The sequence below is a fragment of the Liolophura sinensis genome, chromosome 8 (assembly GCF_032854445.1).
Source record: "Liolophura sinensis isolate JHLJ2023 chromosome 8, CUHK_Ljap_v2, whole genome shotgun sequence".
Taxonomy (NCBI): Eukaryota; Metazoa; Mollusca; class Polyplacophora; order Chitonida; family Chitonidae; genus Liolophura; species Liolophura sinensis.
In genome coordinates this window covers 14,813,229-14,838,847 of record NC_088302.1, presented here as the reverse complement: position 1 = coordinate 14,838,847, position 25,619 = coordinate 14,813,229, and the positions used below count along the sequence as shown (strand labels likewise).

The 25,619-nt window shown below is 37.7% G+C and overlaps 1 protein-coding gene across 3 annotated transcripts in view; it reads left to right on the top strand.

The window, feature by feature from the left end:
- Nucleotides 1-25,619, top strand: part of LOC135473760 (uncharacterized) — a 129,263-nt gene that overhangs the window by 15,144 nt on the left and 88,500 nt on the right. For 2 of the 3 annotated variants that reach the window (XM_064753643.1, XM_064753641.1), the window contains exons 3-7: nt 13,877-13,983; nt 17,856-17,939; nt 20,938-21,303; nt 23,525-23,625; nt 24,619-24,646. In XM_064753643.1, coding sequence (XP_064609713.1) covers nt 13,877-13,983; nt 17,856-17,939; nt 20,938-21,303; nt 23,525-23,625; nt 24,619-24,646 — 686 coding nt within the window. The remainder of the gene's footprint in view (nt 1-13,876; nt 13,984-17,855; nt 17,940-20,937; nt 21,304-23,524; nt 23,626-24,618; nt 24,647-25,619) is intronic. The other variant, XM_064753644.1, reaches the window with a different exon arrangement.

The window sequence follows — 25,619 nt, the reverse complement described above, 5'->3', positions numbered from 1 at the left end:
AACGTTGGATGTAGGTTCCGAGTTTACACGAACAAGCGGGCAGTTTTAACAAGTCACATTGGCTGAGAGGCAACACACCCCCAGCATAAATTACAGGGTGTTAAAGATGGAGGACGCGATGGACTCAGGGATTTATGCCAGCTTTGCCATTTTCAGGCTTTACGTGTATGGCGAGAAAAAATCGCAAATTTATAACACCACCAGATAGAAAAAAATTTGCTCTTTTCAGCCTATAGTGTCATAATTTTAAGTTTTCTTCTCCTTTAAACAAGAGGGGCCTCTGTGGCTCAGTCGGTTAAAGCGCTAGCGCAGCGTAATGACCCAGGAGTCTCTCACCAATGCGGTCGCTGTGAGTTCAAGTCCAGCTCATGCTGGCGGCCGTACGTGAGAAGGTCTTCTAGCAACCTGTGGATGGTCGTGGGTTTCCCCCGGGCTCTGCCCGGTTTCCACCCACCATAATGCTGGCCGCCGTCGTATAAGTGAAATATTCTTGAGTACGGCGTAAAACACCAATCAAAAAAAAAAAAAAAAAAAAGAAAATCCTTTAAACAAGAAGACACCCTAGCTTCAGTGCTCAATATGCTTTGCTTCAAAAGTTTTTCATTTCAAACTACTACTACTACTTTGTACATGTATCTGTGGTAATTATAAGCTTTGGAAAGGACATATGATATGCAAAGCCTTTTGGATGTAATTTGAAAAATTGTTATGGCTTTCAACTGGCTTTCATTTTAGATTGTCCATATAAAAAACTTCACCATCTGATGAAAGTCACAGCGGTAGAGGTTAGCATACTCATGGGCCCCAAGGGATCTTTGCTCTGAGTTTGCACCGCTCCTTATTTTCATACAAAAGCGATTTGGCAGGGAAAATGGCTTGAGGAAAACACCAGTAGACAGGCGGTGAGGAAAGATTAATATCTCGGATGTACAGTATAACACACTAATGAAATTATCCTCTGAGAGAAGGGGGCTGGGTTTAATTTTTGAGGCGAAAGAATTGATTGGCCGCTGGCTAATCGGTGTGTCTGGCCAAGCCCCCAGATGATCATGATCTGTACTTAACAGCCTGCTGTCTATAGCAGCCATTTATCCTCGGGCCTAATCACTACCTACTTCTCTTAAACTACCATTCTTTCTTCTCCCCTTCCATGTACCTTTTCAATCCAGCACGGCCAGTGAAAAAAACTTCTAAATTATTTGGTGCTCTCCCATTCTCCTCTGTAACGGAATGGTAGGAAGTGTTGATTTCACTGTTTTCTGTAGACTTTGTTCAGAACTCATGGTTCAGAGTTTGGCATCACAGCCTTAGTTTTTGAGGGCATTCACTATAGCGTGTGTGCGGATTCCAGTAAACCTCACTGTGCATCATGTTCTTTGAAATTCTTTGGAAACTTTGGCCATTCCTGAACTAGTGTGTGTACAACCGAAGAATATGCGTTCAAGTATATGTTTAATTGGGTGTTCTTATCTACTCATCAGCTGATGAAGATGGAGATCGATAAAGCATCCAATTATGTTGTTCTGTGACAGTTGCAGGCAGTGGCCTTAATAGGCGCTAGGGTGTGGATATCAGCCTGAATAGGATCTGGTGGAATGCCCCGAAAAGTTTTGGATATTTTTTTGTGTGTGTCTGAGTCTACTACATACATAGCTCTGTGTTGTGGTGGTGACTTTTTTATTTAGAGGACTACAAAGCAAACTAGAGTTTGGAAGACTGCTGTCATAAATGTGCTGCAAGGAACTACATGTACATCCATATGTGATTCTGCTACACATTGAAGTCTTGTGGGATTTGATGGTAAACTCTACAAAATTGTTCATCCTCCTGAGTCTACAAATGTAGTTTGTCTAAACTTTTGTGTACTGATGGTTTGTTGTATGATTCTGTGGTTCTTGGTGTCTGCAAAGACTTCCACAGTTCAGAGTAAAACCCATACTGGACAATGTAGCCTGTGTCAATATTGCAATCTGGTTTTTACACTGAAATGATAGGTCTGTGGCCTGGCACTGGATGCCGTAAGCTCTCTGTTTGGCCTCTAGCCCTGGACTTTAAGGATGGAATAGCTTTATCCCTGGTCTGCTCTGCAGGGGTATTTTGTTGTGGCAACAGGATTTGAATATTGATGTGACCTGGAGTTGTTCAAAACAAGAAGCTTGTGATGACGGACCAGGGGGTCTTGTATAGCTTCCTGGGGCTAGTGGACATGTATGTACAGTTGCAGCTGCTGTCACCTCGTCTCTCTCACCGACGCACATACAGGTAAGGTGCATCAAAGTGTTAAAATGAAACATTGTCACCTGGGAATTTTGGTTTATTAATGATCGTTTGAAAAAATAATCCATGTTGATGGATATGTGAAAACACATTTTAAAAGTAAATTCTTACATCTACACGAAGATCACTATTTTGTGTTTTATTTTTGCTTTTTATGGCTTGTCGTTCTCAATTGATCCTCAAACTTCCTATAAACAGATACTTGTATATATTTATTTATATGCAGGTGGTTTTGTCTTGGTGACAAGTTTAATGTAAAAATACAGAAATGCAGATACATGTACCACAAAGCTGATCTACATGTATATTCATGTAATAATGAATGCGTTGTGTGCATGTAATAATGCCCTAGTCCTTTTCTAGTATATATAATGATGAAGATGGACCGTTGGTTAGGCACATGGAATTTCAGCTAACATTACAATGTTTTTTTTCATATTTCTACATCTGTCTGGCAACCTATTTTCTCACTTTCAGTTTGCTTATCTCTTATCATTTATACACATGTACATGTAAATGGTGAAATATATGAATGCTGGTAAAAATATTATGACACTGATATCTGGATTAATTTTTTCTTTCAACTGTGTGAGTGCCAGATACATACATGTGCATGTATGTTGTATAATCTATGTGTTGAAGTGTCAGAAGTGGGTACCAGCACATCAGCAAAACACACGTACATCATCTGTTCAGAACTGTGGTACTATTCATAACACAGTGGACATATAAACTGTCACTATCCATCCATCCATTGATAGGAGAAACTTGTAAAGCAGCCACATGCGCAAACTTATATTTCAAAAACATGAGTGGAATTTCCACTTATGTCAAAAGGTGGCAGATAGGTTTTCTGTTCTCAAGTCTTTTCTGAAGTGTGACCACATCCGGCCTATAAATTTGTGGACCATTAAAGATTGTGCTCAGGTAAATGTAGCCTTTTGTCAGCTTCATCACTGGGTCACAAAGGCCTCGATAATGTCCTCATGGTCACATGTTGTAGGATGGACTGAACTAACAAAAATACTTTGTAAGCTGAGGTTCTTTAAGTAGTACATGTATACTGTATGTACAAACATGTCCAGCTTATTATATACCTATACTAGTACATGTAGTCTTTATGTTCATTCATATATATATATATATATATATATATATATATATATATATATATATATAAGGGTATATACATGTTCATGCAGCACATAGTTGGTGGGTGTGAATTGTGTGGTTAAGACTCATGTCCAGTCACTAAGACACACAAACATTAAAATAAATATTTGCTTTTACACTTTCAATCATTAAATCTCCTGAAGATATTCATTATTTACACTGGTGTAGATTTGTAAGACCAATGTCACAGCTTTAGAAAATGTATGGTGCAGTTAATGTATGCATTTGATATTTAGATTGTTGTTCTGGGTGAAATCCAGTCTGCTCCATTCCGGTGTTTTAAGGTGTCTTACAACTGCATTGTATACTTAATCTCTTCACAATGCTTGTGGAGTTGTGGGAAAAGCTTCACCAGTTTTGTTGTTCAATGTGGTATTTGCTGTCTTTTGTTGATGGTGTTGGCAGACCTGTGTGATTTAGTTCAGGTAGTTGGCTTATGGCTCCAAGGTTGGGCGTTGTGTTACCTACCCTCACTCTCTGTCCTCTTGTGCTCACCTGGGGGTACAGCTAATCAATCTCTGTGCCAAGGATTTGAGTTGTTTCTTGGAATCTTGTTTGTCTTTAAAAAATCTATGGAAGGACATCTTATTTTGATGAAAGAAGAAGGACTGTCTGGATGTTGGCTTGGTGATTCCATATATGTCTTTATTTTTGTAAGTGTGCTGTTTGTGTTGTGTTCAAGGGTAATTGACAGATGTTTCATGTAACTGGAGACATCGGTATCTCTAAGCACATAAAACTGACACTAATTGGTGCAGTGCATTGCTTAAAAATATCCACCTTCAAAACTTGTAAAACAGTACAGTCTACAGCATTATGTGTATGTCCGTCTACTTTCGATTTGTTCAGATATATAATATATTAAAATACACACTCAAATGCTTTCGTGCTTTCTTTTTATCTCGCACGATATAAAATAAGAGTTGAAGTAAGAAATTCTTACCTGTCTTCTCTTTAGGTAGCCAGAAAATGTGTTCAGCACTTGATTACTGAAATAGAAAGTGATGACAGCCCATGTTTATCCATGTTACATTCATACACATGTTCATTTGTATGTTCTTATGTGGTGAGACAAGTACCTGTAATATCAAAGTCAGGTGACAAAATTTCACCCAAGCTGTACTGATTGGACTACATTGTGTCAGGTACATGGATTTTGTTTTCCAACTGGCTAGGACGTGTGAATTAAAGTCCAGTTTGATAACAGGTGGGAAGGATGATATTCAGAGTATTGACAGTTAGATTTGGGTCATAGGTGTGCATGTTAATGTCGTCTGCATGGGAGTTTACCTGTGGGTATTGCAGGGTGTACACCTTACGCCCCAAACAGATCTGTCTATTGTAGATTTAGGCTTGTCTGTGAATAGATCAGATAACACAGCTCTGTCATGCTGTCGTAGGACTCTCCAAGTTAGAGTACGTGTGGATCTCATTCTGAAGCATGCCTGAACTGTATGCATAATTATTACATCGTCTTGACACACTTTATGTTAAATGTCTGCAGATCTTGGGTAAGTTGATCAGTGTATATTTATTTTTGTATCCACCTGCAGGAATACTGCTGATTTTCCCATAGTTTGCAGATGTTTTCACTACTACATGCATGTGGTTTTTTAATGTTTGAAGTGCTGGGATAACTAATTTCCCTTTTTTTTTCACTTAAAGCTATAGGTATACATACATGTAACTTCTGAGTTTGTGCAGTATAAAGTAGAGAATATTAAACATGTACATGTATATGCAAGATGATTCAGTGCTGTCCTTGACATAGTCCATCATTGAAGACCTACTGTATTTGATCTAAAACTCCATCCTGCCATCGTATTAGTGAAATATTCTTGAGTACTGCGTAAAACTCCAATCAAATAAACTATGTCCGTGTACTCATTTTGCCTTATTCTGAGAGTTCCATTGGTGTAAGAAGATGATTTTAGATTTGTTTGGAAAGTACCCTAAATGACCTAAAATTTTTTGACCAACAAATATTATTTTTTGTGCTGAAACTTTTTCTTATAATATCATCTGATGTTCCAAGAAAACCTCAGAAACTTTCTTAAATCAATAGAAATCTCAGAATCAGGAAAAATGGGCAAGTTACAGACTCCCAGCTAGGATTTGGTGAAGGCATGGGGGAAGAGCCAAATGAGTCGGGCGGAAGGGGACCGGAAATGCTTTTGTCACATCAAAAGGGTAGTTTTACATCTAACATCAGGATAATTGAAGTGGCCTAAAATATTGTATTTTAGTAAGCTTTGTAATCCTCATAGTCAGACGGGATCCTTAATCGCAATGCTTGCTGCTGTACCTGATTCGATAGATATGATATCTGACCATAATTCCGGGGTCACCACGGAAGGGAATTTTCTCATTCCACTGCAGGCATTTTAGTGCTTAATTTCATGGGGTTTGGTGGCGAGGTGGATGCCGACGCTAGTAGAACTGTGCAAAAGGGGCTGCTGTAAGACAAGTGGGAAAGTTGTCAGTGACTTGCGAATGATCGGTGGTTTACCGCGGTTTCTTCCGGGGGTTACCTCCACCCACCTGACAATATTGACCCACAGTGAAATCATATGAGTGAAATAATCATGTGGGGAGAAACAACAATCAGTTAGTCTGTCAAATATAATGTTAATTGAAACTGACTTTAGAAGCCCAGCATTTCAGTAGTTGCTGTGACAACAAAATCTTGCATATATTACCATTCCAGCTTTCCAAGATTTATTTTCACTAACTTCTGCATTCAACTTTCTTCAGTTGAAAGGAAACAGGATCAAGTACTTTTTAACGTAAAAAAGTTCGCCATCCCTCTAAAGCAGCGAAAATTTCCCAAACAGAAAGCAAACAGCTTATCAGGGGTCATACACTGTGGCTGTACTGAAAAGAATTTCCTACGTCAAAATCGTGTACGGTTTAACGGTAATCTGGGACTCAATAGTAAGCTGCACTAAAAGTCAGCGCACTGGCATTTTTGACAAACTTTCGCCTGAAAACACCTGTTTTCAGAGCCAATTAAAAGGCCAAATTAATGCCTTTGGAAGTTAACCTGAAATTTTATATGGGGAAATCATCCTGCCTTCAAAACACTGTTCTAGGATGAACTGACACTTCCTAGATAACCGAGCTGAACTCAGCATGCTACTGTGTCAGCTCAATGCATCGCCATTCTAGACGCTACACGTGTAATTTACAATTTAGTAGGCAATGGCTTGGCAAGGTCACAAAGTTTGAGCGTTTGCGCAGACATTTGCTCAGCCAGCCGACTCTGGAGCTTTGGGAACCATGCCTCAAGCACTCAAGATGTGTTAACTAACAGGTTTCCGATTTGAAAGTAACTCTAGGAAATTGGAGGCGAAAAATAACTACACATATGTATCATATGCCGATGGAATTATAGTGCATAGCGTTGTTTTATTCGACAGAAAATTAAAAATACGGAAACAAAAAACTTTACAAAGGACATTTTTAGGTATGGCGCTAGGTACTGTGATTCACAGAGGGATGGTGGACGTTACTAGAGGAATGGTGGATCGCCACTCTATAAAACGCTAGCTAGGGCTCTAAGTTAGTCATGGATGAAATTTATGGGCATGTAGGGTAGTACATGTACTGCATCAGATAAGTAAAAAAAATGTATTTATATTTTCAAGTATTTAAGGTCATAACATTTATGACCTTAAATACTTGAACATTTTTCCGGACAAATTATGAGGGCAAATACAGTACCTGGTGTTATTGGTACATGTCCTTTATGGACATGGCTATCATAAGCACTGCCAGTTACACTTATGATTCGTAGGTCTGAATTCAAGGGTCACTTGTCAATTTCTTAAAAGGTGTGAACAGTTTGATCATATATTAATCATCGTGACCAATTATTACCTTTGTGTTTATACCTGTGATTGTGAAGTCAAGCGTGTCCTATTGTGTCCTTGAGTGATAATTCAAGGCAATAGGTGAATTACATATTAGGCTGTTCTTATTCACTAATTGCCTTCTTTTACTGACAGGCACAACTACTTTTGGCCACTGTGTTCCAATTCAATTATTACCCATTTTCTGTGTCACTGGACTGATATTATTTGGAGACAGCTATTATAAGCATGGTAATTTCTGGCTGATCATCCAGCTTTGGATAGAAGGGTTCGTTTGTCCATCATATTGGAGAAGATGATGCCCAAGTAGGTTCTAACGGATGCCGTCAGTCTGCATCATATTGTGCTGTCCTAGACTGAATATTTGTGCCTCTTCACTCTAATAGCCACCCCAGGCGTGTTCGCCGTGTGTCTCTCTAACTGACAACCCCGGCGAATTTAGATGGCTACAGATTTCCCCAGGGAGAGTTGAAAATGTTCCCGTTTTTAAGTTGTTAAATTATGCTGGTGGGGTGCGCTGGCCATGCTGGCCATTTGAGTTCTGCTCTGTACTTGTATTAGGTTTGCCATGATTCTCTACTGAACTGGACATGGTATATATACATACATGTATGTGAATATGATAAATGTGTTACACTTTTTTCCAGTGCTCTCATCTTCCTTTGATTTATTTATATCTTTGGCTCTTGTATAATGCCACACTCAGGAGTCTTTCACTTTAATACAACAGCGGTCATTTTATGGTTGGAGGGGGAACCAAAGTGACTTGGTTCCCTTTCAGAAAATATCTGCTTGTCTGTGCACATGTTAAGATTTAAAATCAGAAATAAAGCTCCTAAAAATTTAATATGCGGATTGCATTATAACTATTTCAAACGTTAGAATCATTTTAACACTATATAGAATATGTGCATTAAGGTGTGATATTTTCTTGAAGGCAAAAGTTTGAGCTGTTCTTGTTAACAACAAGATATTTTGCCAAAGATCTCTGGTGTAACATTTTTAGATATTTTTGTTATTTTTTTAGAACAAAAAAGTTTTGGCTTGATTTACATGCACATGGTGTAATACTAGTGTAGGTATCCATGTGTTTGTCATGTAAAGAGACATAACTTTAGATCACATGTCAGAAACTTGCTCTGTACACATTGCTGTTCCTTTTATACCTGTACTCATTGTACACTCTCCCCACAGTATGTCAGAAATACTGCTAATGTGGTCAATGATTGAATTCTGTTTTGAAAATTGTGGGATTTAATACAGATTTCCTGAAAATATTCTTTCATTTATGGAAGCATTTGTTCTTTTTGCTTTTCTTGGGTGATAGTGGCTGACATAATGCCATTGTGGTGTGAAATGCCAATCATTCATGCTTTGTTTTTGAGTTAAGCATTTCTACCTTAAATGCTCTAATAAAAAACAGTTGGCAATTGCCTGATTCACAGAAAACTGTAGTAACCCTTATTGCTTTTTTGGCAACAAGCACTGGTTTCTGTGGAAAGGCCATGTGAGACTGCTGTCATGCAAAACCCAAATATGCTTATCTCAGTTAAGGGCTTGCATATTGATCTAATGGGCAATGTTCTGGGCGCTGTAAACAGACAGGTAGCTATCAGCAGAGGTTGTGGGTAGTCATTTGTCTGTGACAGCAGGGCTGATTGGCTTCTCTTCTACCGTCAGGCTTTCCCATCGCTCCGCCGTTGTCGGTTGTGAAGCTGTGAGCTGCATGTCCACTAATCTGACCCTCTGAATTGTTTGCCCCCTTCACAAATTACATGATTAAGGTGGATCAGGCAGATCGGCCCCCATGATACTGCCCTGGCCAGACAGAGAGTCTGACATTGTCCAGAGTCTTGTTCTCTTTCTCAGTAAAGTATAATGTCTTCTCTTTCTTTCTCATATACATGTACATTGTATATAACATCTACAGTGTAGATTATTGATGTGTATACGAAGAAATGGTAGCAGCAAAGTGTGTACAGGGTTCGCACAGTCCTTGAAACGGGTTATTTCCTGGAAAAACGAAATTCTGTTTCAAGTACTTAAGTCCTGTAAAAAATAAAAAAACTCCTGGAAACTCCGATTTTGGATGTAAGGAAATAGTTTTCGTGTACATCATTCTTTATCAGAATGTGAGAAAACTGAATTCATAGAGCTAATTTTTCTAAAACAAATTATAAATGTTTCTGAGGCGATTGGCAGTTAGAGCATTACACATGGTCCGGTTTCCGTTAGCTGGCCACTGCACATCCATGTTTATTACTTTAGGGTCTTAACAGTTACCTGGGTCATTATGTATCGAACAGATGCGGTGTCTTGGCTTCAGGCACTGTCATTGTTGCACTGTATAATTCGCAATTTATATCTTTTTGAAAGGGTTTACTTAACTTGTTGTGGATTGCTCTGGTTTCGAACTTCCATCAGACAACATGTTGGGTCCTTAGCGGTTTGCTTATACCACTACACCACTCGAGTTGATGTGCTAGAATATGGTTTTTAGATGCCTTTAAGACAGATGAACATGGTAAGGTTTGAATGCACTTCTGCTGGTGTCACATGCCTTAGTCACGTAAACTACATCTGAAAAGGGTCTCCTCTCATTCAGCAAGTGAAGTAGAAAGTTACACATAAATATAACCCTAGTCTTTACAGCAGCGGTTTAGTAGATTTGGGAGAAAAAGTAAGGCTAGAATTCTGTTGAAGCAGAGATCTTATTGTACATCTCTATTATATTATTTGTTAAATAAACATCCCCATTTTGAAGGTACATGTACATGTAGCCAATTGTAACGACTCCCTATCAAATTGGGCAAGAAATAAATACACTAACTCAGAAGGTTAAACTAAAAACTATAAATCACCGTTAAAAAATTTTAAAACATTTGAACAGGCTATACCTGAGGGGAAAAAATCAAATCAGATTTTCAAATTATATTCAGAATGGCCCAAACTATTGCCTTTCAGTAAGTATCAGACTTGTACCTGAACTATTAAAAGTATAGTATTAAATGGTTCTAAAATTTTAAAAAGTAATGCGACCTGCTTGATAAAATTTGAAAAACTTTATTACTGGGTTTTGAACAGTAACATGTACCCAGACAAGGCTGGTATTTTGTGTAAAGTTTACTTAAGCTACATGTAAGCCAAATTTTTTTGAAAGTCTCTCCTATAACCTCTTAACTACATAAAATCTTTCCTTGAAAATTGCAATTTGGTCCTGGAAATCTCTTTGAAAACTCCTTCAATTTCATTCGTAGTATTTCCCTGCAAGAACCATGATGTATTTAGGAGTATAGTATTGTTTATGATAATCAAACCATTGGTACATGTACTCAGGTATAATATTATGTATGCACTAACAATTGGTTTGCGAATAATGCAAACATTCTCTGTTTAAAGCTCTTCATTAAAGTTCACAGTGAACTTTTGTCTTGTTCCTGTGTTTAAATGTTGAATGGAAATTGTCTTGACATTGCAGCCAGGGATCTTGGTAACAATGTCTCTCTGATGTATATCATGTTTTATTTAGAAGAAAAGATAATACTAGATCAAATGTATATACATGTACATGTATGCATCAGTAAATTATCCCACATGAAGTTTAAAAAACATACGGTTTATTTTTGTAATACATAACTGAGATATCACAGTTCCAAGTAAAGCAAAATTGCAAATTATTATTGAGAGTACCTCTACATGTATATTACCAGATCAGGCCTGAGTTACCTCTATAACTGGAGACAGCAGCTCTTTCTGCTGATGTCACCCAAGCTCTGTTTTCCATATAGCAGTATGTGCATGACCCGATGTGACGTTATGTTTCCAGTTGCTCTAATATGCTGTATCCCATGTCCGTGTAAGAATTCCAGATTAAAATTTGATTTATCGAGTTGCTAAGCAGGAAAAAAAAAAAAAAATTAAATAATAAAGTAAAAAACAGCTGTGGCCATTCACGTCTGTTTCCACCCGTCTTTAGAAATACCTGAAGTAATATTATTTCTTTTCTTATAATGTATATATCTGTACTCTGTTCTTGTACATCATATCTGAATTTTATGAAACTAATAATTTACACTTTAGCATCTGTCCCTCAGTTTGTGCCAAACTTTAATAGAATTCGTGTGGAATAAATGGTTAGCCATACAATATGAAGCGAGAAATACGATGAGAGAGAAGATTCCGTGTCTAGTTTTAATGGCAGATGGAAAAGTGAAGAGGGCTCTACCTGTAGCATGTGATGGGTACTGATAATATCTTTTCCTTCATGCACCTGTTTCTAAAAGTTTCTCCACCTGTATAAATCAGTGAACACATCTGTCTTCGGGCCTATAACGTCAGGTTTTAAATACAAATACCAAACTGCAGATCTAAAAAAATCTTAACGGTAAGTTGTAAAGACTAAGAATTTTTTTTGTATGCAATGCAGTGTGCTAAAATGAACGCAGTCTCAGTAAAGGACACGTTTACACCTTATTATTTTCACATCTGTATGTTTTTTCAAACTCATCAAAATAATAACGTATATTTTAAGGAGTGGATTTGGTCTCAGAGTACAGGTAAGTATCAAAAGATAAAATGCCGCTTATGCATAGAACAATCCTGTGGCCTTTTTGGATATAGCGACTTGTCACTGCTAAAGTAATAGTGTCTGTTTAAAGAGTTAAAGCTGTTGGTAATGTTTTCATTGATTTTGGCAGCAGCAATCTGAATTAATTGGTCCCTTATCTTTAAAGCTTTACCTAGGTGTAGAAAAAACCTCGGGTGAGTGTGTGGTGTGGCAGATTGTTTATTTACGTTACAAGTAGATTAGATAATGGATGCTGTAACAAGAAGGCTTTGGCCGGGCTTTTTGCTCATCACTCTGCCCTTTAAAATCTTGTGTACTTATTGGCTAAGAAAGTGATTCATGGCAGACGCAGTTTCCAGAACTCCTCGCAAGTTTTATTGTAGCTTGTCATGAACATGGCTCCTGTGATTAGTTTACTGAACAGAAAAAGTAATAATATCCAGCTGAGTATGTTGTTTGGTCTAATTGCAAATCAGTTTTACACACTTGCAGGATTATGGCAAATTTATTGATTGTATACCGAAGGTTTGAAGATGGCACCTCTGGAAAACATCTTCAGTGCAAATGGTTATTTCATGGTTTTTATTTTGATTGGGCTTTAAGTGTGTGATGTGAATAAAAGCTGGATGAAATGGCTTCAAGGAGTGAAGAAAAAAAGGCTGCATTTACAAACATGTGATTATGTTTTGTGTTAATCCTGTCTTGGAGGGAACTTTCCTGAAATAGCCGATCAGATAATTTGATTACTTGAAAATATTCAGGAAAAATTGCAGCCTTGGTGCATAAGGATCCCTTATTAGGAATCACAGAAAAAAGGCTCCCAACATGTAATCCAGCAAAAACGTTGCACTTAAAGGACATTTATTGTGTACGCTTATGAGGCTACTCATAAATGCAGACTCGTGATGCAAGTATTATCAGCAGAGATTTACATTACAGTATTATACTGCCTAGTTCTGATTCTGATCAATTTGTTTGTTTTTTTAACATGGACAATTCTAGCAATTTCATGAGCAGTTTATTTTAAGCTGTTGCTTAGGACAGAAAACTCTCATTACTTTCAAAAGAATTTCTGAATATAGATGACTCAAATTTGAATGAGATCCTTTTTGTCGTTTACTTAGAAACAAAAAGATGTACATGCACATGTACACTGACATGCTGGTTTACTTCATGTGAACAAACCTTTCAGTTCTTTCCAATTGGTCAAAGATATTATTGTCATCAAGTTCATTTGTCATACATGATACACTGCCGGACTTGCGATTGTAGAACAAACCAGCTTGGGATAAACATGTAATATCTGAATATTATGAATTCTAATCATTAACATGTACATCTGCACCTGATCTCCCTTACATTGTGAAATACATGTATATTAAAGGAGTGTATAAATAATATTACTGTCTTTTAATCAAACTGTGTCCTGTAAAAATCCACTTTCAGATGCACCTAAGTGCCTTAAAATGATACTTATGATGCCAACACTGAAGCTTTCTGATAAGAAATTAATCAAACTTTACAAAAAAGTCTTAAAGTGGCCATATACATGAAAGCTAAACTAAAGGTGAAATGCCGTCCTTCCTGATCTCTATGTTTGTATATTAATTTTGGAATACAAGCAAGGAAATGACCCTCTTTTTCATTTTAGCTTGTTATTATTGTTATTTTTATCTGACACCTGACAATATTCTTTTACCTACATGTACTGTACATGTAAATGTGCTGTATACGCTTCAAGTACATGTCATCTTTAAGGAATCAGGTTGAAGTTGTCAGTATATAAATGTGCATGCATATATTAAACTTTTCATCATCAGAAAGAAGGAATCACTATCTCAGATTTGCTGGTATTTTGTTTTATTGTACACATTCAGATATGCTATTAAGCTCTTCTTTGATTGGGGCGAAGTGCTTATTTGTGCGTCTGTTGTTTTGTATGTCACCCAGTTGTAAAGAAAAGTCTTGTGTGTTTGTGTGTTTTCAGGGACAGCTATGTACAGAAGCTGCAGCGGCAGGAGGAGATGCGGAGGGTGAGAGATGAGATAGAACGCCAGCAAGAAGAAGAATTTGCCAAAAGGGATGAGGGCAGAGGTACTGTAACTGATGTAGCTTACAAATATAAGTGGAGAAGAGGTCTGGGGTTGTGGGAGGGTGGGGGGGGGGGGGGGGGCAGTTGTGGGCAAGTTCTTAAGATGCTTCTATTTCAACTGCTGTGGCAAATACAGGGTGTTCAATCCCAATGTGAGACAGAGTATTTGAGATTCTCCCTACTCCACTCTCATCATTGCTTTGATGGCAATGTAAAGTTATGTGAATGGTGAAGAGTTCACATTTTTGAAGTAAGTCTTACATGAAGCTCACAGGAAATGTGTGGCATTCCACCTATATGGCATATACACTTAAAGCTTTCCTTGCAGGTGAACATCTGTGTATGACGCATGGGTTTAGGAACCGGATTCCGGCCCACCTGACATTACAATGCTGCGGGCTGGGTTTATGTTAAGGCCAGTCCCAGCTCTTTTACTTTGTTTTGCTTTAATACATTAAACAACATGTTACTAGAGCATATCGGAACCGTGAATTTGATGTGCTGTTTATACATGTAATATTGAGGCATAAAGTGTTGTTTAGTTTGGGGCATTCATTGACATTTGCCTTTTGCATCTAAACAAAACCTGGAAGACTAATTAATTTCAAGTACAATAGTATAAAATATCAATTTTTACAGCCAGTTTTACACTAAATAAAGGCTCTGTAATTTTATTCTTTTGTCTCTAAACAGTGAATATCTTACTTTTATATATGGGGAAAATTGCAAGAATTTAAAATCACTCAGTTTTATCCAAAAGAAACTTAATACAAATGCAGTAAGCTAATTTTTTTAAAACCAAGTATTAGCATTAATGGTTTTCTTTTGTAGGATTCAAACTATTTTGATCAGGCCTCAGTTCACATGTCTTTTACATGTATTTGTATTAATTATAGTGTAAAAAAAAAGGGACATACATGTACATGTAGAAACACTTTAAGCAAACAAATTTGTCTTGTGTGTTAAATGATCCATAAAAAATTTGTGGTAAAATACGTGCACTTTGTGTGTTAAGCTAATTTTTCATGCCATTAATATAGCCATGTCATGATCGACAGTAGAGGAGAACTCATATGACAATTGCTTGGCTATTGTTAGCAACAGTTTCATTATGTTTGACTGTTTTCAATTTTGGCTCAAACGGCCCTCTAAAAATTGATCCCAGGGCATCATCTGCAAGCGTGCTATATACTCAACATGCCTGATGATTGATGCAGACATTAGGGTATGAGGGGATAACACTTTAGGAGAACCACACACTTTATCAGAATTATGCTGACCTTTCTTGACCTTGTCATTATACAACCACACTGATGGCCAGTTAATCTGTATCCATGGTGCTTGGCCAATATATCACATGCCTGTATGCTGTTACAGAATGTGAATCTAGCCCTCATTTATGTCGGTATGTGAACTACAGTCGTATGACAGTTTACGATTGTATGCTTTGTTGCTTTGTTGGGAGAGTAAAAGAATTGTTTTTAATAGGGGAGTGTAAAAGGGTTGGAAATATGCACTGTACTTCACCCAGACATTGGATTTATTTATTTATTTGATTGGTGTTTTACGCCGTACTCAAGAATATTTCACGTATACGACGGCGGCCAGCATTATGGTGGGTGGAAACTGGGCAGAGCCCCGGGGAAACCCACGACCATCCGCAGGTCCCAAACTTTGGAACTTGTATGGTCAAGTGCACATTTATAAGCACAAAAAGGCCTTAAAATGATACTTTTGACTAATGAAGTTTTTCTGATCAGAAATTATTAAATCAGGCAATAAAGTTGATGAATCAGTGAGACAAGCAAAAATGACTCACTTGGAAAATGCTAAACTTTGGCTGAAATACAGTACTTAGGTTTGTAAACATGTTTAAAGCCTCAGTTTTGACACAATGGGAACCACGACAGCATGAAATTGTGATGTCTATAAAAGAAGTGTATACGTTTAGGATGGAATTGTGCTGGCTAGCATTGTTTCCCATCACTGTCAGTTTACCTGACAGGATTATTCATAATTGGAAATAACATGTAAAGATGAATTTAGTGTTGGTTTATCGTGTTATACTTTGTGGTGTATAGTTTTAAAAGTGCTCAGTACATGTATTTAACTGACTATTGTATTCATTTATCACTTTCACATTGAATTCTCAGGTATAGTGCATTTTAATATTGTTCTTTATTGGTCAGGAAAAAAAAAACATTGGTTGTTCAGTTGTTTTTTGCCTTTCTGTTACTGATTCTGTTTTCCACAGCTCATCGGAATTCATTGAAAATTGAGAATGTAAAGTTTACTCCATTTTAAAAATTTTTTTTAGAATCTGTTCTTTTTTTGTAGCATTTCAAGGAAATTTATGACAGGCCAAGTCATTTTCCATGGAAAACATTGGAATGACTAGAATCGTCTAGCAAATATTCTGTGTACCAGTTTCTTTGACTCCTCATCGGTCTGCTGGTTGTGAATGACCTATGTTCTCCACTACCCAATTGACCATGTTTGACATATAGCATTGATTAGAAGGCATGACTGGATGATAGGATCAGCAGTCCTGGACACAGCCCCCCAGACCTCGGGTTTGTGTCGTCGTACTCTCAATACAGGCCAGATTGTGTGCAGAGATTGCCATTTTACTGGTCCAGACACTGCCCAAGGCAAACCACAGTGTCAAACCAGTTCTTTGTACAATTTGTGCCTTTTTTGAGCTTTCATCAAATCCAATGATTTTTCGGTGTGAGAGATCTATAGTTCCTACAGTAGGGTTGCCCAGGACTAAGAGCGCTCACATCCCTTGTTGATTGCCTCCCTGCAATGTAGTTGGATTGAAGTTGTCTCTTTAGTTTGCTGCTTTTTTTTTTTTTCGTCCATGGTTCCCACAATTTGGCAGCCGTTTGTACATAAACATATAGGACTTGCTGGCTTAACACCATGTCCAGTCTGCCTGGATGGTTCACCTCATGTCCCTGACAAGCTGATGACTATCACTGTGTCCCGGGCTTACTAACACCACTGTCAGGAAATCAAAGCACTCGGGGATTTGGCTAGCTAAGGAAGGAACTCTCTCAGATGTTAGCTCGCTGATACTCATAGCATTATAATTATTAACAGCCCTCTATACATGTACAAGTTTACCACTGTGCACACATATGCCTTGGGTACAGACCTGAATATATTTCTGTATGAAAATATATTACGATTAAGGATTTGGGACTGAAAATATCATGACATTTCATATTCAGCCTGGCCTAGATACAATGTATGTGTACAGATGTTAGCTTTTGTGATGACATTTTGGGTTTCATTTACTATGTATACTATGTGTTATCTTGACCCTGGTTATGTTCCCTAGCTTAACCAATGAATTTGAAGGTTCAAATCCATCTTTAGTCAGTTATGGCTGTAAGAATGGAGGTTTGTCCAGAAAAAATCTCCACCATATGGTTGAGATATTGCCGATGTGGCGATAAGCCATAATCATTCATTCATTCCAGTGAAAAAAATCTTGAGCACGGTCTAGCTTCAAGCACCAATCAAATAAATAATATGTGTACATATATATTATTTATTTCATTGGTGTTTTATGCTGTACTCAAGAATATTTCACTTATACGATGGCAACCAGCATTGTGGTTGGAGGAAACTGGGAAGAGCCTGGGGGAAACACATGACTATCCGCAGGTTGGTGCCAGACCTTCCCACAAACGGCGGAAGAGCAAATCAGCATGAGCTGGACATGACTGCATTGGTGGGAGGCTCCTGGGTCATTGTGCCATGCTGTGCTATCCCTGTCCTCCACAGAGGCCCCTGTAAATATATAGGACGTACATGTATAATATGTTACAGTGCCATGGTAATTATGCGTTTTTATGTTTTACAGAACTGGAGTTAGATGGGAACAAAGTGGTGACTGTTGAAGGGCAGTACAGGCGTAGTAATGGTAAAGAGTACCATACCCCTAAAGGTAAAGTATCACTTGGCTGTAGGCTAGACAGAGCTCTTAAGCTGAAGATATTATTAATGGAGTTTGCTGTATAGTATACAAGATTACACATCACACTGCTAGGTTAGCCTGTCACTTGGCTATCCAACATGGACATAAACACAGGTCACCTAACACAACTCACCTACTCAGCTTCGGCCTTTATAGCTTTACCTGGTTGTCTGTGTTAAAGCCAGTTTATGTTTCAAGCTCAGCTAGTGTAGCTCAGTGATAAAATGGAATCACAAGACATATGTAAACTATAGTGTGCATGTTCAGTAGACACATATATAATTAGTGTTTGGAAACATGTTTTGTGTACATTTGTCAAAATTGTTTTTGTCGCATGAGCAAACACACATGTGTGTGTCATTTAGAGAATATTCCTTTTTATAGAGCACAAAAATTTTGATCATAATTTTATTTCATGTGATTTACATTGGAAACTCTCAAAGACCATATTGAAGCTGTAAATGCTACAGTGAATATTCTTGTTATATGTACTTGTATGTGTAATTTGCTGATTCCGCTTTCTAATTGACTTGAAACATGAAACTGGTGGACACGTGTTAAGGTGGGATTGCAGGGTTTTCACAGGTGATGAAATCAGCCAGGAGGTTTAGGTGTACATGGATGAAGCTGTTTAATACAAACACCATGGGGGTGGCTCTTAACTTCTGCATCTTTCAGCTTGCTTCACCGGCCCGCCTCTCTCTTGTATCGCCTTACCATCTGCCTGCGTAGATCAGTGGCCACTTCTGACACCTGGGGCGATGTCGCGTCACTCTTGACACCTGCCCTACCACCTCCGTATTCTCCCTGTCCGCTGATGCTTCTGGCTCTCTCTGGACTGCTGCCTGTCTCACTGTGCCGTCGACTCTACTGCTCTTACCTGCCGGCCCTGTGATGACAGGACATCTCATTAATAGGTCCAGGTGCTGTGCCTACCTGCCCAAATTAAGCCTCTCTCGTCTCCGACTAACAAAACATTCAAAAGCATGACCAGTAAAATACGGTGTCTGGATTATGTTCTGATTTTAGCCTGGATGGTTGATGTGCATGATCTGCTTTGTCTGGGAAGTAATGGAAGAAATCATGAGTGTCTTAATCTTTTCTAACATGCTAATATTTTAATATGCTTTTGGAGGTAGATGTTTCCGTGCAAGATTTCATAAAACAGAATTAGCAGTCAAAACAGTATATTTGACCTCAAATTGTACATTGCTCTTTCTTTTGTAAACGACTAAATGTGCATGTAACAGACTTTCCAATGTAAAACTGTTTCAGGGATCCATAGCAACTCTCTAGATTTATTTCAAATACAGAATACCACCACCCACCCCTCTCCCAAAAGTGAAACACGAAGAAGTATTCATGTATTCATTGGCTGAGCATTACTCTATACCTACTGCCATAAATGCAGCCTAGAATAACTCGCATGCAATCACAAGGAACCATACAATGAGGCACTGCATGTAGATGACTGATTGCAGCTCAGATTTCCTGCAGGCATGCCTTATTAAGATTCATGTATAGATGGTTGCTGTCTGTTGTGATCCGTGTTCATCTATGGCTCTAATAAGGCATGCTCGTCATCAGTGGATTCCTGATATGTCTGCTGCCTGACACCTCATTTCCTTAAATCTTTCGCATTGATTTTTTTTTCCACTTGAGTGCTATTGAGACAAAAAATGATTGTTTCGGAAGGAAGTGCTGTCTCGCTTTGAAGACTGAGGTTTGCACAGCAAATGATTTGGGAAAAAGAAATTGTACATTGCACTTGTGGAAAGTATTCCTCTATGTCTAAGAGCTTAATTTATTTCCTGTAGTTAAAAAACAAAATTAAAAACAAACGGCACCCAGTGGAAAATAACATATTTTGCTTGCTTCTTTTTTTCTTGCTTTGTATTTTGATGTCCTTTCTGCTTGACTCAAGGGGTTGATGGTAAATGGTTATAACCGAAAAATCACTTCTTATATGTAGAGCTGTAAATTAGCTTTTATGCAAGAGCATCCATGTTTCATGTTGAATCTATTTTTAAATTGAGGTAGATAGATCGATGTATTTCATTAGCTGTATCAGTACTTACATATTGTACGGTATGAAACATTTATTTTCGTTATTGATAATTCAGTTGGAATGATTTAACAGTAACAGATATTTGTGATGAGTTATAAAGTGTAATTAAAAGTGTTTGCAAGCTGTAAAAAGTATCGCCTTTTTAACGTCCTTGTAAAGTATATTGTACTTTATTATATATCTTTTTCTTGTTTTGATTGATACTTGCCTGTGAGCAGTATGTATATGTAGGTGAATGTGCATTGTGACAAACAGTTGAATGGACCTTTGAATATATCAAGTCTCTGTAATTTGCCACATAAGTTTTGTTGATGACAACATTGTATACTTACCCAAGAACATGATGATCTTCTGATATTGCCACATTGGCATCAAATTGTAATTTTCCCTTCATTTATTCAAAATTCTTTCCCTAGCAGTTTTAGATTATGAGCAATTGTCTGCAAATATGTACCTTAAGTCACTGCTTTCATTTTCTTTAGTTCACTGGTTTAACATTCTACTTTATTAAGAAGACATCTTTTCATGCAGTGTGTGAAATCTTTTGACATTTTAATGGTTTCATTCAAAATGCTGTTTGTTCTCAATATTTGTACCCCAAAATATACTCTTTCGTAAATCAAATTCTCAGTGGAGTCCCAAAATTATCTTTTGGTAGGAGTTGGCACCAAAGTTGACAAAGTACATCTTCATTTGCTACAGTAACTACTGCATGTTCTTTTGAAGTGCTCTTCACTACCTGTGGCTTTTACAGTGACTTGACGCTCGTGTATGACCTGTATCGTTAGCTGAACCGCTTTGGGCGGACCCAAATGCATAGCGACCAACCTAGTATGTATGGTCAGATGTCTGCATCGCGCATGCTCAAATTCTTTTATGCATGATCTTTTTTTGTTCTAGGTTATGATACAGACGATGAACATGAAGATAGTGATGACATTCAATATGTGCATAGGAGTAAAGGCAAAAAATATGCTTCTCTGCCCAGTGAAGATGCGCAGATTGCTATAGATTCTCTCAAATGTAGGGGCTTTGGGTCGTCCGAGTACGGAAACATGACTAAATCTAGGCATAAGCGAAACTCTCCGCGGCACGGCCTGGGGAATGGTCATCGACACTCGGACCCTGTATATAATAATTCTGAGGTTAGTTATAACTACGAGCCCGAGAGGGCGTATTCAGACGGCCCGTATTCGTCAGAGGAGTGTGGCAGTGACGCGGAACAGCCGCCCCCCACCGCCTATGTCAGCCAGAAACAGGAAGGAGGTACTACTTTTTACATGTCCACCTATACATTGTACTTGACCTCTAACCTTAGTTCCCACACCAAACCCTGAGTCCCCCATTAACACAACACACACAATACCTTTCGAAACATTAACAAAACAGGGTGTATTCCTGTGGTTTACCTCGGTATACAAACAATAAAGGAAACAAAAACGGGTAGAAATGGTGTATTTCTGGTAATCACTACATTATTTCTGGACATAACACCTGTATATTATGATTTATGTTGTTTCTCTTATTTTCTTCTCGTACTGAATTACACCTGCATTAAATAAACCGTTGGCATACAGCATATTTGATGACATTGAGCAGACATAATCACAGGGCTACAATTTTCAAAACTGCCTGAGGAAAGACAGCTAGAACCTTTGTGCTTTCTGTATGTCATTCAACATGGCTTCAAATGTTAAGTGGAATGTGTTTTTGTGTTTGTGAACCATGTACTTGATCTGTGTTACCCTGTAAAGATACTGACCATCTTCTGTATTCTCATTCTAAAGCTTTAGCTCTCTGTCTAAGAGTCTCATATCTGTTTTAGTGAAGTATAAAATGCCTGTTTAATTATGTCTTACAAAATTGGTATGTTTCTCTTCTGGTGTGAATACATCATGGTTTGTGGGACAGTTGCACAAAGGTGTTTGCTTAGTTATCTGTACATTCACTTTGAACCACCATGACATGATCTTCGTTACTGAGTCTTGGATGCTATAGCGGTTTAATCCATGCATGGCACTGTACCGTAGTTTTCTGATATCAGTTTCACACTGCTGACTTCAGGATAAGAACCCACAAAACAGGAGAACATTAGCTTCATCCAGAGGAACATTAAATGTTGCTGGTGATAATTCCCAGATGAAGATTTGCAGCTTCCAAAAAAAAAAAAAAAAAATGGACACTTCAAAGGGACAGATTCGGTTCATGGTACATGTCTATAAATGTATTCTTTTAAGGAAGGATGCTGGATATTTGTAATGACAGTTGGATATGTTTATATAGATATTTTCCAAAGTACGGTTTGTCTTTGGTTGGGAACTCCTTGTGGCTTTATCTTAAGCTTGACCTATCCTGTTCAAGAACTTCTGCATTCCCATTGAATGTGGTAAGAGGTATTTACAAGTAAACGTGACGGAGTTTTAGGCCTTGGGATAAATCAGCTCTTTTGAATTGGAGGAAGATAAAGTCACACATGCTAAATACTTCATAACATAAATCAGGTTAGCTGCCTTTATGAAAGGAATACGCGAATGTTTTTCATGCAGGTAAATCTGGTTATGTTTACAGTTGTTTGTCCAAAATAGCTTCTGTCTTCATTTGCATAATAATGGTGAAGGTCATGAACACACTATTTTAAACTGTCAAATCTATGTTTTGGTGGCAGTTGGTTTTATGAAATAGGTGCCCCTGTATCCCTCTATAGTTGATCTCTATTAAACTTGAGTTCTCTCAGGTGAAAAAGAAAAAACAACTTTTTCAGCCACAATTGGAGTAGGCATGGACCTATTCCTTCTGCCTGTTCAAAGTAATTAGTTGATCTAATGTACGTCATTTGATTGTTTACATGTGGTACATTGAATCCATTCATGAACACAACTTCTACAATATGTACTTGTGACATGGCAGGATACTTGCTCCGCATACTTGTATACATGTACATTATTGTTCATTATGGAAGGGTTTATGTTCTGTGGGTAAGTTGGTGAATCCGTCAGTTTTTGGAGCTGAGATGCATTACATTGTTATAAGCTGGAGCCTGTGACCCAACGTGCCCAAGTGGTGAGAATATTCAGCCATTGTGCCTTGAGCCTCGAGCATATACGTTCTCATACAAGGACATACAGCATTCACCACGCACAGTCTGTACCATTGACGTGTGATTTTGAATCCCATGTTCTGTTTCCTGTCTAACCTCATTACCAAACCAATTACAGTGAATGTTGTTAAGAAGCCATTAAGTTTTTTTTTTCCATACTGTTTGATATTGAAATAGCTTTCCTTGTAAACATATTAAAATTCTAAAATTATTACGGAAAGCATTAGCTGGAAAATTATTAATCAGCAAGATAGAATTGTGGCTGAGGTTATATACGTGTAAAAATTCTTGGGTGTATTTGGACATTTTGAACATTGGCTATCAAGTGATACAGATTTTGTATTATTGTGCATTAAAGTTGCATGTTGAATTTGTTTTGGGTTGTAACAGATTACGACACAGACGAAGAGACGGACCAGCTTCTGGAGAAACAGTATCAGAAGGAGCAGTCAGTTGACATTCCAGAGCTCACAGATCCTCCATTGGAAAAGGTACACCTCCGTCTGTCCTTCAGTGTTTCACAGTATTTGTGTTGCTACATGTATTATTTCATTTGTCCACCATGTTATTAATATATTTAAAATACACCAATCATGCATTTTGTCATTTTGGGGAATTTAGTTCTTCACTCTTTTCACAAAACTCATTATTGTTTAAACATCACACGATCATAGATGATAATGAAATCTTCAGAAAGGTTTCATTTTTTTTTTTTTTTTAAAAACTCTTGAGCGTTTCAATAAAGGCATTAAATAGTACATATGAACAAAGAAGATTTTATTAGTGTACCATTTAGCCTCAGATTATCTCCCTTTGAGTGACTATTCTGGGCTATGGAGGTCAGGACCACGAAGAATTATTAAATTTTCCAAACTTGACACTGATGTTCTGTTTCTCATAATTTTAGAAACTAGCTTGCATTGACTGTCTTCATGTGAAACATGTATTAAACAGATTCCCAAATAATTTTTTGGATCAAGTGAGAAAGTGAAGTAAACCCAATGAAGTTTTTGTCACAGGCGTAGTGGAACAAAGCTCAAATTTATGATCACCAGCTTTTTGATCTTGTCTTTTTCAGATTCTCTTTCGTTTATATTGAGGAAAGGAAATATATGTACTATTAAAAGTCATAGGGGCCTCCGTGGCTCAGTTGGTTAGCACGCTAGCGCAGCACAATGACCCAGCAGTTTCTCACCAATGCGGCCGCTGTGAGTTCAAGTCCAGCTCATGCTGGCTTCCTCTCTGGCCATACGTGGGAAGGTCTTCGGATGGTCGTGGGCTTCCCCCGGGCTCTGCCCAGTTTCCACCCACCATAATGCTGACCGCCGCCGTATAAATGAAATATTCTTGAGTACGGCATAAAACACCAATCAAATAAATAAATAAATTAAAAGTCATACACTATATAAAACATTGTATTTTATAACTTGAGTAAGTGTCAGTATTAAAAATAATAAGATGCCATAATGTTTATGTTTTTGTAGGAAAAGAGGAAAACTCGAGCTAAAGAAGGTGAGTATTTGTGGGCTTGTCTTGTTGGTTATTTGAGTAAAAGAGCATGAAAACCACAGGTACATACTAAGAGCTCATGTTGTCAAATACTGTATCTGGATGCAATATTTCCGAGCATGCAGACTTCTATTGTACCAGTACTTGCATTGTGAAGTATTGAGGTTTACATGTGTATGACATGGGACCTGCATCTTATATTAAACATGCATCGTGAAGCACTGTAGAGTTTATGTACTGAAGCATGAGGGTAAAATGTCACGTTTTTGTGGAGAGTAAAGACCTGTTCACACTGGATGTGACCAACACAATCACATGTACATTGTCAGAGAAACAAAGTATTCAGTGTTTTTCTCAATAACTTCACACCATTCACACACCTGACTACATGAAATGGTTCTGTTTACCTGCATTCTGACTTGTTCCATGTAGTTATGCTTTTAAACGAATGAAAATTTATTTTTGATATTGTGGAATGTACCACCCTGAATATTTCAAAAAGAAATTTTTTTTTTTTGTGGCGATGACAAGTTTTTGAAGGTATTTGATGGCCATACTCTCAGATTATAGTGTCACATGGTGCATGAATAAATGGTGACATCATGTGCTGGTTGTTATTACGCCCAGAGTATAAATGGTCCTAAGAGCCACATGACATTGTGAGCATGAGAATCTCACCTGTTACTGTTCAAATATTTACACATTGTATATATATATATATATATATATATATATATATATACTTATTTATGCACATGTCCTTCTTTTTAGATTGAAATTTGCAGATGGTCGTGAGTTTTGTCGGGGCTCTGCCCGGTTTCCTCCCACCATAACGCTTGACACCTATCAAATAAATAAATATATTGAAAATAGTTGACCCTCTCTGGGATAATTATTTAGATAAAGTGTTTCTCTCGACACAGGTGTTTGTCCCTTGACCAGTCAGTTTGCAAATTTTCAATGCTGATTTAGCTGT